We start from the raw sequence: 16565 nt of genomic DNA, 5'->3' as shown, positions 1-16565 counted from the left end.
CAATGTTTGGGTCCAAAATTGAATGGTTGTTTTATGAATGAGCAGATCATTGATGCCAAGAAAGACTGACTGGATCTAGCTGGTTTTGTTTCAACCACAGTGTGTGGAGCTTGATAGGCCTTGGTCCTTCAACAACAACGCTTGCATTTATGTAGCACCTTTAATGTAGTAACATGTCCCAAGGTGCTTCACAGGAGTACAATCAGGAAAAATATATTACCTCTTCCCAAGTTGAGCAACAAGCCGGCACCCAATGGTCAGGTTCACACATGAAGAATGACCATATGGTGAGTTCCAACTGTAATCCAAAATTAGCCAATCCTTTCAGGAAGAAGATGGGAGGGAGGAGAAATATTAAACCTTCACAAATCACTGGCTAAGCCTCAGTTGGAGCATTGTGGCAAATTCTGGGCCTCACTCTTTTGGAATGTAGAGAGACTGGAGAAGCTAGGGTTGTTCTCTTTAGAGCAGAGAAGGTTAAGGGGAGATTTAATAAAGGTGCTCAAGATCATGAGGGATTTCGATAGAGTAGATAGTAAGAAACTGTTTCCACTGGCAGGAGGCCTGTAAACCAGAGGATGCAGATTCAAGATAATTAGCAAAAGAATCAGAGGTGACATGAGGGTTTCTTTTCTCACTGTCTCGACTACCCCACCTGAAAAGGCGGTGAAAGCAGTCAATAGTAACTTTCAAAAGGGAATTGGATAAGTACTTGAAAAGGAAAAATTTACAAGGCTGTGGGAATAGAATAGGGGAGTGGGACTACTTGGATAGCTCTTCCCAAGAGTTGGCACAGGCACAGTGGACCGAATGGCCGCCTCCTGTGCTGCATCATTCTATGAAATACAGCAAAACCCCACGAATGAAGTTGGCTATCATCTTTCCTTGTTGCAGTGGCAATTTGTGTCGGCATTTCGCCAGGCCTCACGTCGTGAAAATGCCTTCTCCATTGTGAATTCGGGAATGCAGGTCATGTTCAAAGAGGAGACGAGGGTCATTGAGGAGCTGAGAATGTTCTTCGGAGGGGTGGGCCCCACTACTGTCTATGCCAAGAAATGCTCTGAGGAGCTGATCAACCGGTAAGTCTGTAAACAGTTGGAATACTCAGCAAGTTCAGCTGGAAAACCCTGGTCAAGGACAAACCACAAGGTAAGTCTATCTCCCTGTTGTGTTCTGTTGCGCTGAGATTCTTGACCAATTTACTAGGGAAGCGTGGCTGTGCTGGTTTCTTGTTGCCTTCTTCACAGTTTTTGCCTCATCCTAGATGGGCAGCAACTAGGCCTAAAGACTTGCATCTGCCTTTATGGTGGACAAGGTCCACCAGCACCCCATCGAATGCAAATATACTTCCCTGCTGGGTGTGTATCCAGTATTCAGAGCCACCACGGTCTCTGGGGCTGTCTGAAGTGGGGCCTGAACACAACCCTTCTGTCTCAGAGGTCACCACTGAACCAGAGGGCTCTCCATCCACAAATGAATGCCAACCCAGTATTTAAACACCATATTCCAGTCAGTGCTTGTTGAGCTTGTCGAGAGACTCAGACCCTAAACATTCGGGCTCGGAGGTGGGAATGCTACTCCTAAGCCAAAGACTGCCTCTCAAAAGGAAAGCATTTGGTCCATTGGGCTTCTATCAGTCACAGACCTGAAATGTCCTTAACGGAAAGTGGGAGACTGAGAACCCCATTTGCCCTGAATGCACACAGAACTTTATTGCATTCCTGCTGATTTACAGTATCTCTGGGGGAAACAGAGGATGGCCTGAGTAATCAGCCTGGACCTGGATTTTGAAAGAGGCCTACCATTGGGTGTCCAACATGTCCTTCTCTTCCAGGTGATAGGTCCCTTTCAGCGTGGAGATTGGGGTCCAGTGACAAAAACAGGACCTTGATTGCCATTTTAGGTCGAAACTGCATGGAACTTGAACAGTACAGATGAAACTGAAGAGGCCCCTTCAAAGACAAGTATCCAATTATCTCAGTGGACCCCAGAGGAGGACTAGGGAAGAGCTCTTAAAATAATCTGGACACTGTCACCTTCCACGGTCGTGACCCACCCCTTCCGACTTGGCAACCTACCTCCTTAGTTACTGTTTTGATACAACCCTTAGGTCCTCTATAGTACCCCACAGCTTGACATGCCAAAGTTAAATGAGGCTTGGGCCTCAGACCCACAAGGTGGGGGGCCTCCTCTGCCAGGAATGGCAGCTGACCATCTCATTCACACACTAGCTCAAAAGGTCAAACTGTGTGAGGCAGGTAAGAGAAATGATCTTCCAGATAAATCTTTATAGTGTTTGATTGTATTAGTCTGTCCATTGATCTGTGTTCACTGTGTTTGATTGCTTAAGCCTATGGTTAGAGCTTAAGAGTAAAAACTGAAACTAGAAGGTTCTACAACAAAAGAAAACACACTGCTCTTAGGAGACATTGTACTGAGATTGTGTAAGAACTATTATATTTTAAAGAGCTGTAAATAAACCGGTTGGTGATTTAATACAAGTGTGATATCTGCATTGCTCTGAGATAAATCAGATATACATACTACATCCAGCAACCCAACGTAAACATAGCGGTCTTCTCGTAGACAAGTAATGTCAGAAAAAAGAAGTGCTAACATAGGATTGTTCTATTTTACTCAATTTTATTATAACCCAAAACCAAATATAAACAAACACGACCTTTAAGCAGAGAATGCAACTTGACTGCGGTGCCAATGAGTACTCAGACATGACTCTGATCCTGAGTTGTGCCCCCTCCCTGCTCTCCCTGTCACAAAATCCTTAGCTTGTATTAAAGCCCTTTCACCTCTCCCTAGGCAACTGTCTTCCCCAGTCCACGCCAATCCGCAGCTATTTCCCCATCGAAGCCTTGAGGCTGTTGGACTAATATGCGGAGTCTGCAGCTGAATCCTGATCAGGTCCCTTGTAGACTATTTCTTCATTTACAATTATTGTGTTCGTTCTGTTTCTGCAATCTGGCAAGGTCTCTTATGACCGCCTAAGGAGAGGCCAGTAGGACTCTTTAGCCTTCTTACTGAACAAATCCTCGTTCTTTTCTCCACTGAGCTCGATTTTAATTCCTGGTTCCGTCAGACATTTATTTTGATTACTGCGACAAGCTAACATATTGCTCCTTGTTCCCAGTATTTGGGGAGACGCATTACAATTAGCATATCAATTACCTATCGTCAAGTTGTTCTAATATGCATGAATATGCTTTGCTTGTAAAAACAAATATACCCTCAACAGTAAAAACGACCAGTAACACAAATCCTACCTGTGGAAAAAAATATGGTCAGAAAATAATGCGAAAACATGATACCTGGGTATTTCCACATCTTGCACTTCTGGCTGTGTGTATGTATGGTGTATTTTTAAGACACTCTCAGGATATTGGCATTGCTGACAAGGCCAGCATTTATTACCCTTGAGAAAGTGGTGGTGAGCCACCTTGAACCATTGCAGTCTGTGTGTGGTGTAGATACAGTGCTGTTAGGGAGGGAGTTCCAGGATTTTGACCCAGCGACAGTGAAGGAACAGCGATATAGTTAAATTCAGGATGTTGTGTGACTTGGAGGGGAACTTGGAGGTGGTGGTGTTCCCATGCTACTGCTGCCCTTTTCTTTATAGATGGTTGAAGTTGCAGGTTTGGAATGTGCAACTTAAGAAGCCTTGGTGAATTGCTGCCGCGCATATTCAACAAAGAATCAGTGTAGTTTAGCTGTATGTTGATGGCTGTTTGTCTGTGAGTGTTGTAGTTATTCAGGTGTTGAGTGCATAACCTGTGACCCGTTCCTTCCTGAAACAGAGCCTGGGATGAAGATCTGCTGAAACAGGCTTGTGAGCTGCTGCTGGATGATATTTCACTCCCAGGCTCAGCTCCCGGGGGGAGCGTGGAATTCCGAAAGACGCTGCCCATCAGTTTCTTCTTCAAATTCTACTTGCAAGTTTGGCAGAAATTGCGTCAACTGTTGGGCAAAGAGGCAAGGAATGCACTCCATTCATGGGCTATCCCCGCGTCACAACAGAAATGATCTCCTGTGGAGGGGGTGGAAAGTTGGGCGTCCCATGACTGTCTACATGGAGAGGTGTGGTGAAGGGGTTCTGGGTGGGTCTTGAGGTTAGGAATGATGAGGGTTGGGATTAGAGGAAGTCCAAAGCACAGGAAGCCTAAGTAATCCTTATGGGTCTCAGAAGGACCTTTCCTTCACCTCCTGGGTCCCACAAAGGAAAGTTATCAACGAGACAACCTCCTATGTCCCGATCCTCTTCAGACCTGCTTCAGCCTGGCAGGATTGCTGAACATATTCCCCCTTCAGGCCCAAGTCAAAATGGCCACAGGGTGTAGTTAATGTCACGGGACCCTGATCTGCATGTTCCGATTTGGACCCCACGGGGTTCAAGCGGGTGTCTTTGCTGTCTGCTCAAGAATAGCTGGTGAAGAATTGGGTATGTGGGGGATCCGGGCCACCTCCAGGCAGGCAAGTAACCCAGGGGCATTTTAACAGCCTATTCTCCTCTTTCAGCCAAGAGGATAGGGGTAAAATCCACTCCACTCCGCCACCCCACCCATCACGCTAGTTTTATTACTGAATGTTGCAACCAGTTGGAGTTAGAAATACCTAAACTCTGTGGGTGGAACATTTGTGCAATCTCTGATTTTGGGCTTGTTTCAAAACTCTAACATGTTGCATTAGTTTTGGACTTTGTTATGTTAGTTTGAGAGACCTGAGTGACAGAGTATGCAGGAAGAAAGAGGCTGAAATAAATCATTTCAAAAGTACTTTGATTTTTTGCAGCATTAGGCACCTCGGGCATTTCCAAGGCAGTTTGGACAGTAAGAGCCCTGGGGTGGGGAGGGGTCTCTTGGTGGGTCTGTGCCTGTCATATTGGGTTGGCTCATGCCGAAAGGGGCCCTGTCAAATGGGAAGGTGGGAAAGGCCTGCATGTACATGAGTACATATAAACATATATTCATACAAGCATGTAAAATTGAAGGGCAGGAAAAGGACTAGCCGGTCTGTCAAGCCTGCCCCACGCTTCACGATGGCCGGAATATCATGACTAAATGCTTCAGTCATGTAATCTCCTGGGAGAGGCAAAAGAACAGAGCAAAACCCAGGGCCAATAAGGGAAAAAATACTCTGGAAAATTCCTCTCCAACCTCCTCAGTAAAAACCAGTCCAGGAGATTACATGGGTCCAATACACTTATCTTCAATATGATGTGATCTGTGCCCCAGTCAATTCCCTCTTGAAGGCAACACAGAGAGACAACACCCATCACATCATTTGGCAATTTTTAGAAAATTCTTTCATGGGACGTGGGCATCACTGGTGAGGCCAGCACTTATTGCCCATCCCTAAGTGCCCTTGACAACTGAGTGGTTTGCTGGGCCATTTCAGAGGACAGTTAAGAGTCAACCACATTGCTGTGGGTCTGGAGTCAAATGTAGGCCAGACCTGGTAAGGACAGTAGATTTCCTTTCCTTAAGGACATTAGTGAACCAGATGGATTTTACAACAATTGATGATAGTTTCCTGGCACAACTAGCTTTCAATCCCAAATTTTTAAAATTAATAAATTGAATTTACATTCCAATAGCTACCATGGTGGGATTTAAACCCATGTCACCAGGGCATTAGCTTGGATTACTGGATTACTAGTTCAGTGACAATATCACAATGCCACCATCTCCCCTAATGTAATCCAGAGGCTCACAACTCTCTGCTTGGCTTAATTAATGTCTCCTTTTCATTTCCCATTTAGGATTCAATTGGCACAGACATCCCAGAGCGACACCGCAGTGCGACAATTCCACTTCTGGTTGAGCTGCCTCGGGGCCTCCAGCGATTCCAGGTCTGTTGATCCTAGTCAGTGTTTCTCTTGAATTAAAATAAAGCTCCATCACTCCACCTCTCCACACCGCCACCCCCCCCACCAACCCACTGTGATTTGTTCCCAACCCGCTTTCTGGGACTGAGATGGCGTGGGGGAGGGGTGGGGACTCGAGTCAGATGTTTCAATGGGGAGTAAAGTTGGGGCAGGTGCAAAAGGGACCTCTAACTGGGACAAGTTCTGATTCTGCTGTGTTTGTTTGGTTAATTTTGGGGCTATAGTCTTGGGAGTGGGGGAGAAGACTGCACTTTAATACAATGAGCTGGCTGTATTCACCAACAGGACTAATTATTAACCAATATAATTTATTTGAGAATGAGCTCTGAGAAATGACTTCAGTTACCCTATAGTAGTCAACTTCTTTTTGTTTGGATTAACACATCTGACAGTCAGACTAAGCTGCTTCACGATCCTTACTGTGTAAAAAAAAAAGGAAGTAAAAAAGGCTTTTGCTTTTAGAACTTGCTCTTTTCTTACTAACATGAAGAACAGAATGCGGTGGGTGGGGGAGGTGGGGTTGCTGGGGGATGGGGGAGGATGGTTCAGTGCAGTGAGGTTGGGGTTCAAATCCAAACCCAGACGACTGAGGTGAGTTTTATGTGAGATGAGTGCCACCAACCTCTATTTTAACGCTCTCTGCCTGGCAGAAGCCAAGCTGTTAAAAACCAGCAGGTTCCTTACTCTCTTGGCACTCCACCCAGTCCCGCCGTCTCAGATATCGACCTTCAGGTTTTCACTGGTGCATGAGGTGGATACCTAAAGTAGAGGTTTGGGGTGTGGGGCGCAGGAACCTCATGGATTGATGCAAATCGGGGTCCTGTAATGTCAATGGTATTTTTATTGGAACCAGAGTGGGAGGAATTTTCCACTTCAGAAGTATTTGTGAAGCACTTTGGAATGTCCTGAGGCTGAATGGCACTTTATAAATTCAAGTTCATTTTTTCCTTTTGACATCCAAGTCTCAGACCAATGCTCGGAATTTGTGAACTGTTTACCCTCGTTATCCCTGAGATGTTGAGTAAATAAGAACTCTGGACTATAACCGGGACCCCTTGAAGTAAATGACTAACCAGTTTTTAACCAGAGCAACAATATTTTTGCAGCTGCAATGATCTCTTAGTTGAGACCCTTGTACACTATTATAAAACTCATGAAGAGAACCTGGAGTCAATGGTCTTGTCAGTTTGCTAATGTACAATGGAACAATGTATGAGGAAAACACCCTCCTACCAGAAGAGAAGGAGGTCTACAAGCTCATTACAAATAACCAATGTGACTGATCGTAATGCCATCATGCACTGTCCCAGAATGCAGAATGATGTCCGATACTGCTTTCCCACAATGCAGTGTTGTCCTATAGGTTGTGGAATCCAGATTTTAACATCAGAATTGCTAGACAAAAAAAGACTGAGGATCATCTAATTCACCTTTTACCATTTTGGTGGTCGCAAGATACAATAATAGAGTTGTTAGCTGATCTTGGCAATCATCTACAACTGACCCAGATATGAGGCAAGGAAAAGTCCAGGTATTTAATCTAGGACATTCTTGGATTTGTGCAACAAGAGATACTTCACAATAATTTTGTTTTGTGTACAGGAAGTTGCTGGGGATCAGTTTCCTGGGGATCCAGTTGGGCATCCTGTGACGCACCTGTCTGCGATCAAGCATGCGACTGGAGAGGCCGTCTACTGCGATGATATACCAAGCCAGGAGGGGGAGCTGTTCTTGGCATTGGTCACCAGCACCAGAGCTCATGCAAAGATTGTGTAAGTGTTTCTGGAAAAACTGACAAGTCTGTATTTACATAAGAACAGGAACATTTATAGGAATAGAGGAAAGCTGTAAGGCCCAACTAATCTATTGTCTTTTCATAGATCACCTATAGCCCCTTCTCACCACAATTCCGAACTCCACCTCCTCACCATATCCCCCAACCATACCAAGCCATAGAGCTGCAGAGTCATAGAATCATTACACCACAGAGGGAGGCCATTCAGCCCATGCTGGCTCTCTGTCAATCAATCCAGTCAGTCCCATTTCCCCCCAGTCTATCCTTGTAGCTCTGCAAGTTTACTTCCTCAAGAGCTCATCCAATTTCCTTTTGAAACCATTAATTGTCTCTGCTTCCACCACCCTCATAGGCAGCGAGTTCCAGGTCATTACCACTCGCTGTGTAAGGAAATTCTTCCTCACACTTCCCCTGCATCTCTTGTCCAAAACCTTAAATCTGTGTCCCTTAGTCCTTGTACCAACAGCAAATGTGAACAGCTTTTCTTTGTCTACTTTATCTAAACCTGTCATAATCTTGTACACCTTGATCAAATCTCCTCTCAATCCCATTTGCTCCAAGGAGAACAATCTCAGCTTCTCCAGGATAACCTTGTAGCTAAATTCCCTCATACCTGGAACCATTCTGGTAACTCTCCTCTGTACCATCTCAAGGACCTTCACATCCTTCTTAAAGTGTGGTGATCAGAACTGGATGCAATACTCTTGTTGTGACCTAACCAGAGCTTTATAAAGGTTCAGCATAACATCCCTGATTTTGTACTCAGTACATCTATTTATGAAGCCCGAGATCCCATATGCTTTACGAACCACTCTCTCGATATGACTTGCCACCTTCAAAGACCTATGAACATGAACCCCCAGGTCCCTCTGTGCCTGCACACCCTTTAGAACTATGCCATTAGGTATATATTAGCTCTCCATATCCCTTCTGCCAAAATGCATCACCTCACACTTCTCTGTATGAAATTCCATTTGCCATTTGTCTGTCCATTCTGCTAGGCTATGTCCTGTTGCAGTGGATTGGTATCATCCTCACTGTCTGCCACATCTCCAAGTTTGATATTGTCAGCAAATTTTAAAATTTTATTTTGTGTTCCAATTTCAAAAAAGCAGTGGTCCCAGCACTGACTCTTTGGGAAAACCACTGTCCACCATCCTCCAGCCTGAGAAATAACCATTTACCACAACTCGCTGTTTTCTGTCCTTAAGCCAATTTTTTATCCAAGCTGACACTGACCCTCCTATTCCATTAGCCTTAATTTTGTTAACCAGCCTTTTATGTGATACTTTGTCAAACACTTTCTTAAAACCTATGTAGACAACATCCTGGACAACATCCCTGTCCCTTTTAACACACATTATAACTCCTCAATCTCTCTCCCGATCATGCCATATCTACTGAACACATGCCATAACTCCTTGATATCACTCCCAATCATGCCCTATCTGCTTAACACACATTGTAACTCCTCGAGCTCTCTCCCAATCACACGCTATCCCATTTAACTCAGGCTACAATCCAAAATAATTGATATAAACAGAAAACCAAATTTAATTCCAGCACAGAATGAACAAAATTCAAAGTGGTGTATGTGGATTTCAGAATGCCTTCAAAAAATGTCTCACTAGGGACTAGTTATGTTTAGGGATGTTTGATCTTTTGTTCTACACAAAGGTGATTTGGGATTGAGTTGTGTTGAAAGGCTGTGTTTCAAAACAAAGTGGATTAAAGACACAAATTGGCAAAAGTAGTTTGGAGTTCATGGAAAGCATATGAGGAAGTTTCCTAGAGCAATGAGGCATTGAATCAACCACAGAAAAGGCTATTTTAGATCTTTGTTTGTATTGAGAAAGGTTAATTATTCATCTCTCAGTAAGGGATCCTTTGGGAAAGAGTGATCATAATTTGATAGCATTTCACATTGAGTTTGATAGTGGCAAACCTAAGTTCGAAACTAGAGAATTGAATTTAATGCCAATTACATAGGTACGAGGAATGAGTTGGCTAAAATAGATTGGGAAATTAGATTAAAGGTACAATGACAGATGAGCAGTGGTGAACATTTAAATAAATATTGCATAATTCTCAACAAATCCACATTCCATTGAGAAATAAAAACTCCACAGAAAAAAGTGATCTATCTATGGCTAACTAAAGAGGCTAAAGATAGTATTAGATTAAAAGAGGTGTACAATATTTCCAAAAAGAGTAGTAAGCCTGAAGATGAGGAGAGTTTCAGATAGCAGCAAAGGATGACCAAAAAAGAGGAAAAAATAGAGAATGGAGTAAACTAGCCAGGAATATAAAAATGGATTGTAAGAGATTTTACAAGTATGTAACAAGGAAGAGAGTAGTGAAAGTAAATGGGGTCCCTTACAGGCTGAGGCAGAAGATATTATTATGGGGAAATAAGGAAATTACAAACAAATATTTTGGGCAGAATTTTACTACCCCCCCCCCCCCCCAACCAGTGTCCCATCACCGGGGACGTTTCCTAGTGACGGGCTGCAAGGCCGCTGCTCCAAGGAGGTGGACAGTCAATTTGCTTAATTGAAGGCTCTATTCAGGGCCATTTTATAGAATTTTCATCATTTTGTCAATAGTGTGATGACCACCCCACCCCATTTCCCCTCCCCTCCCCACAATGTGGGGAGGCTGCTAGCTGAATGAATTTGGCCTCCCTGCTGCAGGGGGCCATCGAAGCCAGACAGCAGGGAAGGCAGCCCCTGCAGCACCAACAATTCCCCTAGAGGGGTTTACCCCAATGACCCTTAGACCCCGAAATTTTTATATTTTAATTTACTTACCTGGAGGCGCCCTGAGGTCTCCTGCCTGCCTCAGCAGCGCCCATCTTTTCTGGTGGGGATGCCTGCAGCATCAGGAACTAGCCAGCCATCCTTAATTGGAGGTGAGCCAGCAGGTGGGTAATTTGGAGGCCATCTGCAGTAAAATCACCAAGCCGGTCCTACTGCCTTCACTGTAGAAGACACAAAAAAATGTCAGAAATAGCAGGGAACCAAGGCTGCAATGAGAGTGAGGTATTTAAAGTAATTAGTATCTGTAAAGAAAAATTACTGGAAAAAATAATGGGACTGAAAGCTGACAAATCCTTGGGATCTGATGAGCTATATCCTAGGTTTCCAAAAGAGGTGGTTGCAGAGATAGTAGATGCACTGATTATGATTTTCCAAAATTTCCTAGCTTCTAGAATGGTCCTAGTGGATTGGAAGGTAACAACTGTAACTCCACTATTCAAGAAAGGAGGGGGAGAGAAAGCAAGGAACCACAGGTCAATTATCCTGATATCAGTCATTGGGAAAATGCTAGAATGCATTATTAAGATAGTAGTAACAATGTACTTAGAAAATCATAATATGAGTCAACAGAGTCAACATGGTTTTTTAAAATAGAAATTGTGTTTGACAAATCTATTAGAATTTTTGAGAATGTAACTAGCAGGGTAGATAAAGGGAACCAATGGATATAGCATACTTGGATTTTGAAAAGGCATTCGATAAAGTGCCTCCTGGAACGTTGTTGTGCAAGATAAGGGATTGTGGGGTTGGGGTAATATATTAACATGGAGAGAGGACTGGTTAAGGGACAGAAAACAGAGTAGGAATAAACAGGTCATTTTCCGGTTGGCAGGCTGTTACTAGTGGAGTGCTGCCAAGATCAGTACTGGAGCCTCAGCTATTTACAATCTATATTATTGACTTAATGAAGGGTCCTAGAGTAATGTATCCAAATTTGCTAATGATATAAAGCTAGGTGGGAAAGTAAACAGTGAGGAGAATATAACGAAGCTGCAAAGGGATATAGATAGGTTAAGTGAGTGGGCAAGAAGGTGGCAGATGGAGTATAATGTGGGGAAATGTGAATTTATTCATTTGGTAGGAAGAATAGAAAAAAAAAATTAAATGGTGAGAAACTATTAAATGCTGGTGTTCAGAGGAATCTTGGTGTCCTGGTACAGAGAACACTGAAACTTAACATGCAGGTGCAAAAAGAAATTAGGAAGGCAAATAGCATGTTGGCCTTTATTGCAAGGGATTGAAGTACAAAAGTAAGGAGTTGTGTAGGGTTTTGGTGAGACTACACCTGGAGTTTGTGTAGAATGGCCCTATACTCTCTGGGGTTTAGAAGAATGAGAGGTGATCTCACTGAAACACAAGATTCTGAGGGGGCTTGACAGGGTAGATGCTGAGAGGCTGTTTCCCCTTATTGGAGAGTCTAGAGTTAAGGGTCATAGACCTAGGATAAGAGGATGGCCAGTTTGGACCAAGATGAGGAGACATTTCTTCACTCAGAGGGTTGTTAATCTTTAGAATTCCCTAACCCAGAGAGCTGTGGATGCTTAGTCGTTGAGTACATTCAAGGCTGACATCAATAGATTTTTGGACTCTAAGGTGATCAGACGGGAAAGTGGAGTTGAGGTTGAGAATTAGCCATGATCTTATTGAATGGCAGAGCAGTCTTGAGAGGCCATACGGTCTACTCCTGCTTCTATTTCTTATGCTCTTATGTTCTTAAGCCCAGTAGTCCATGTGCTGACTCCATGTTTACTTCACTTCGTGATCCAGGTCAATTGACATAGCGGAGGCACTGCACTTCCCCGGGGTTTTTGACATCATCACTGCTCAGGACGTTCCAGGGAAAAACAAAGTGCAGATGCTAGCAGGCATGGAGGAGATTCTATGTGAAAATAAGGTAAACTCAACGTATAGTCGCTTGGCAGTACAGAGCTTGAGTACTGCTGAAAAAAGAGACATTTTGTCCAAGGTTTTCAACTTGTACTCATTAGGACAGATGCAAGAATGCCAAATTGCAAAGGGAGCAACAGTTTATACTGGATGAGAAAAGGGTGCTGTATGGTTGACAAGTCAGCTCTGATTATTTGAGGCATTGCCATGCAGATGCATACTGTCCCCCACGTTTTTGTTTAATTCTAAAAAGGCAAAATGGCTGGATGTGTTCCTTTCGCCTGCATATGAAAAATGTAGCTTCTAGCAAGGGTAAGTGAGCCACACTGTGATCCCAACTGATAATCTTAAATTGGTTGTTAGTGTAATTCTTAGCACACTCTGGATTGTCCAGCAAGTCCTGTCCAATCACAGAATCACATCTAATGTTAGACATTGTGTTCTGAGGTTTGCAAATATGGGCTGCTTGAGTACAGCCAGTACTCTGCCGATTGCAAACAACCTGTTTGATAGGATCTGCCAGTCATTGGGACGTATGGCCTATCTACCTAGCATCACACCAGCACTGGAATTCATAAACCATATTACTCATTTATGTGATAGGCAGAACATCTTATTGGCTTGATGGCAGCACCCTGTTAGTGGAAAATGCCAGTTGTGTTGCTACTGCACAGTTGCAGTCTGAAACGGCTAGCTTCACCTGTTGCTCAAAGTTTTGATATATCTTACCCTTCCAAGGTAATTTGAGGTAGACTGGGCACTTTACAGGTCCAAAAGCGCCGACCTTAGAACAGAAGAACAAAAGAAATAGGAGCAGGAGTAGACCATATGGCCCATCGAGCCTGCTCCGCCATTCAATACGATCGTGGTTGATCTTAGGATTCATCTCCACTTTCCCGCCCGCTCGCCATACTAATTGATTCCCTGAGAGACCGAAAATCTGTCTATCCCAGCCTTAAATGTATTGAACGATGGAGCATTCACAACCCTCTGGGGTAGAGAATTCCAAAAATCCACAACCCTTTGAGTGAAGTAATTTCTCCTAATCTCAGTCCTAAATGTAAAGAACCAATTGTACCCACATAGGCCCATTCGTGAGTATGTGCAATGCACAACAAACAATGATCTGAACAGGGTGGCAGTTTTCTCACAGGTTGGCTTTGATGTGCGCTATTTCTGTGTCGAGCTTGCATGTTGAGCAAATGGGTTGGGCCCTATTTACGAGATTGCCGATAAGGCCAATCTTATAGCATGTGGAGCTGTAGGAATCCCAATGCGCATATTGACCAGTGAAGATAGGCTTGCAGTAGACAGTAGTAGAGAGCCCATTAAGGGATTTCTCAACTAGCACATCGAGGAAAGGGAGTTCATGCGACTGCTCATTTCAAAGGTGAATTTGAGCATGTGATGGAGTGCATTAAGGTGTGTAAGGAAATTCTTACATGCAGATTCAAATACAGCAAATGTATCATCCATGTATTGGAAATATGCAAGGGGTAGGAGGTTAGGGATCATTCCATAGAAAACATGTTTTTTGTGGAAACCGATGAATTACCCTGAAGGGGTAAGGTATTTCAAAAATTTGAGCAGCAGGTGAAGTTAGCCGTTTCACGCTGCTACGATGCAGTAGCAACATAAGTCGCATTTTCCACTAACAGGATGTTGCCGTCAAGCCAAAAAGACGTTCTGCTGATCACATAAATGAATAATGTGGTATATGATTTTCAGTGCCGGTGCGATGCCAGGTATGTAGGCCATATATCCCAACGACTGGTGGATTCTATCAAACAGAACGTCCCTTTGGCTGTTCACAATAGGCAAAGTACTGATGATACTCAACCAGCCCATACTTGAGAAACTCCGAACATGATGTCTAACATTAAATGTGATTCCGTGATTGGACAGCACTTATTTAACAATCCTGAGTGTGCTAAGAATTACTCTAATAACCAATTTAAAATTATCAGTCGAGCTCACAGTGTAGCTCACTTACCCTTGCTGGAAGCTACATATATTCATATGCAGGGAACTGTCCTCTGCAAGCAAAAGGAACATGTCCAGCCATTGTGTCTTTTTTGAATTAAACAATAGTTTCCTGTTGGTATCCTACCATTTATTGTGTATTCTCTTGCCTTGTTTGCCCTATTCAAATGCATTACCCCACACTTCTCCAGATTGAATTCCATTTGCTACTTTTCTGTCCACCTGACCAGTCCATTGATATCTTCCTGAGGTCCACTGCTTTCATCCTCACTATCAACCATGTGGCCAGTTTTTGTATAATTTACAAACTTCTTAATCATGCCCCTTACACTTAAGTTTAAATCATTGATCTTTCCCATGAAAAGCAAGGGACCTAGCAAATCCCTGCTAAACAGCTTTCAAGTCACAAAAACAACTGTTGACTATTATAAAAACAAAATACTGCAGATGCTAGAAATCCGAAATAAAAACAAGAAATGCTGGAAATACTCAGCAGGTCTGGCAGCATCTGTGGAGAGAGAAGCAGAGTTAATGTTTCAGGTCAGTGACCCTTCTTCAGAACTAGCAGATATTAGAAATGTGAAAGGTTTTAAGCAAAGTAAAGCAGGGGTGGGGCAAGAGATAACAAAGGAGAATGTGTAGATAGGATAAGGTCACAGACAATAACCGACCAGAACGTCAAGGAGCAAAAGCAAACAATATGTCAATGGTGTGCTGAAAGACAAAGCATTGGTACAGATAAGGTGTTAATGGACTGAAAACTGAACAGCCACAAGCACAAACATGAAAAAAAACAGTGGGTAGGCAAACTGAACAAACTAAGATAAAATAAAATAAGCACAAAAAAAGAAAAAATAACTAAAAATTAAAGTAAAATGGGGGCCCATCATGCTCTGAAATTATTGAACTCTGTTCAGTCCGGCAATATGTAGTGTGTCTAATCGGTAAATGAGATGCTGTTCCTCGAGTTTGCTTTGATGTTCACTGGAACACTGCAGCAATCCCAGGACAGAGATGTGAGCATGAGAGCAGGGGGGAGTGTTGAAATGGCAAGCAACCGGAAGTTCGGGGTCATGCTTTCGGACTGAGAGGAGATGTTCCGCAAAGCAGTCACCCAGTCTGCGTTTGGTCACCCCAATGTAGGAGACCACGTTGTGAGCAGCGAATACAGAATACTACATTGAAAGAAGTACAAGTAAATTGCTGCTTCACCTGAAAGGAGTGTTTGGGGACTGGGATAGCGAGGAGAGAGGAGGTAAATGGGCAGGTATTACACCTTCTGTGATTGCAGTGGAAGGTGCTGTGGGAAGGGGACGAGGTGGTGGGGGTAATGGAGGAGTGGACCAGGGTGTCGCGGAGGGAATGATACCTTCGGAATGCTGACAGGAGAAGGGAGGGGAAGATGAGTTTGGTAGTGGCATCACGCTGGAGGTGGTGGAAATGGCGGAGGATGATCCTTTGGATATGGAGGCTGATGGGGTGGAAAGTGAGGACAAGGGGAACCCTGTCGCGGTTCTGGGAGGGAGAGGAAGGGGTGAGGGTAGAGGTGTGGGAAATGGGCCGGACACGGTTGAGGGCCCTGTCAACCACAGTGGGGGGGAATCCTCGGTTGAGGAAAAAGGAAGACATTTCAGAAGTGCTGTCATGGAGGGTAGCATCATCAGAGCAGATGCGTCGGAGACGAAGAAACGGGGAGAATGGAATGGAGTCCTTACAGGAGGCAGGGTGGGAAGAAGTGTAGTCAAGGTAGCTGTGCGAGTCGATGGGCTTATAATGGCTATTAGTAGACAACCTATTTCCAGAGATGGAGACAGAGAAGTCGAGGAATGGAAGGGAAGTGTCGGAGATGGACCATGTAAAGGTGAGAGAAGGGTGGAAATTAGAAGCAAAGTTGATAAAGTTTTCCAGTTCGGAGCGGGAGCAGGAAATGTCACCGATACAGTCAATAGTTGACTAATATCCTTTGCTTCTTGTCACTGAGCCAATTTTGGATCCAACTTGCCACTTGCCCTTGGATCCCATGGGCTCTTACTTTTCTGGCCAGTCTGCCATTGGGACCTTGTCAAAAGCCTTGCTAAAATCCATGTGGATTACATCAAATATGCTATCCTCATTGACCCTCCTGGTTACCTCCTGAAAAAATTCAATGAAGTTAGTCCAACATGGCCTTCCCTTAACAAATCCA

The 16565-nt window shown here is 43.8% G+C and overlaps 1 protein-coding gene across 3 annotated transcripts in view; it reads left to right on the top strand.

Moving 5' to 3' along the window:
- LOC137372321 (aldehyde oxidase 1-like) overlaps positions 1–16565 on the top strand; it is a 119896-nt gene that overhangs the window by 49890 nt on the left and 53441 nt on the right. For all 3 annotated transcript variants that reach the window (XM_068036160.1, XM_068036159.1, XM_068036158.1), the window contains 5 exons: positions 895–1079; positions 3810–3984; positions 5771–5860; positions 7499–7668; positions 12278–12404. In XM_068036160.1, the coding sequence (XP_067892261.1) occupies positions 895–1079; positions 3810–3984; positions 5771–5860; positions 7499–7668; positions 12278–12404 (747 nt within the window). The remainder of the gene's footprint in view (positions 1–894; positions 1080–3809; positions 3985–5770; positions 5861–7498; positions 7669–12277; positions 12405–16565) is intronic.

This window comes from Heterodontus francisci, chromosome 7, assembly GCF_036365525.1.
Source record: "Heterodontus francisci isolate sHetFra1 chromosome 7, sHetFra1.hap1, whole genome shotgun sequence".
NCBI classification, from domain to species: Eukaryota; Metazoa; Chordata; class Chondrichthyes; order Heterodontiformes; family Heterodontidae; genus Heterodontus; species Heterodontus francisci.
Note: the sequence above shows the minus strand (reverse complement) of the source record. Positions and strands in the feature narration are given on the sequence as shown.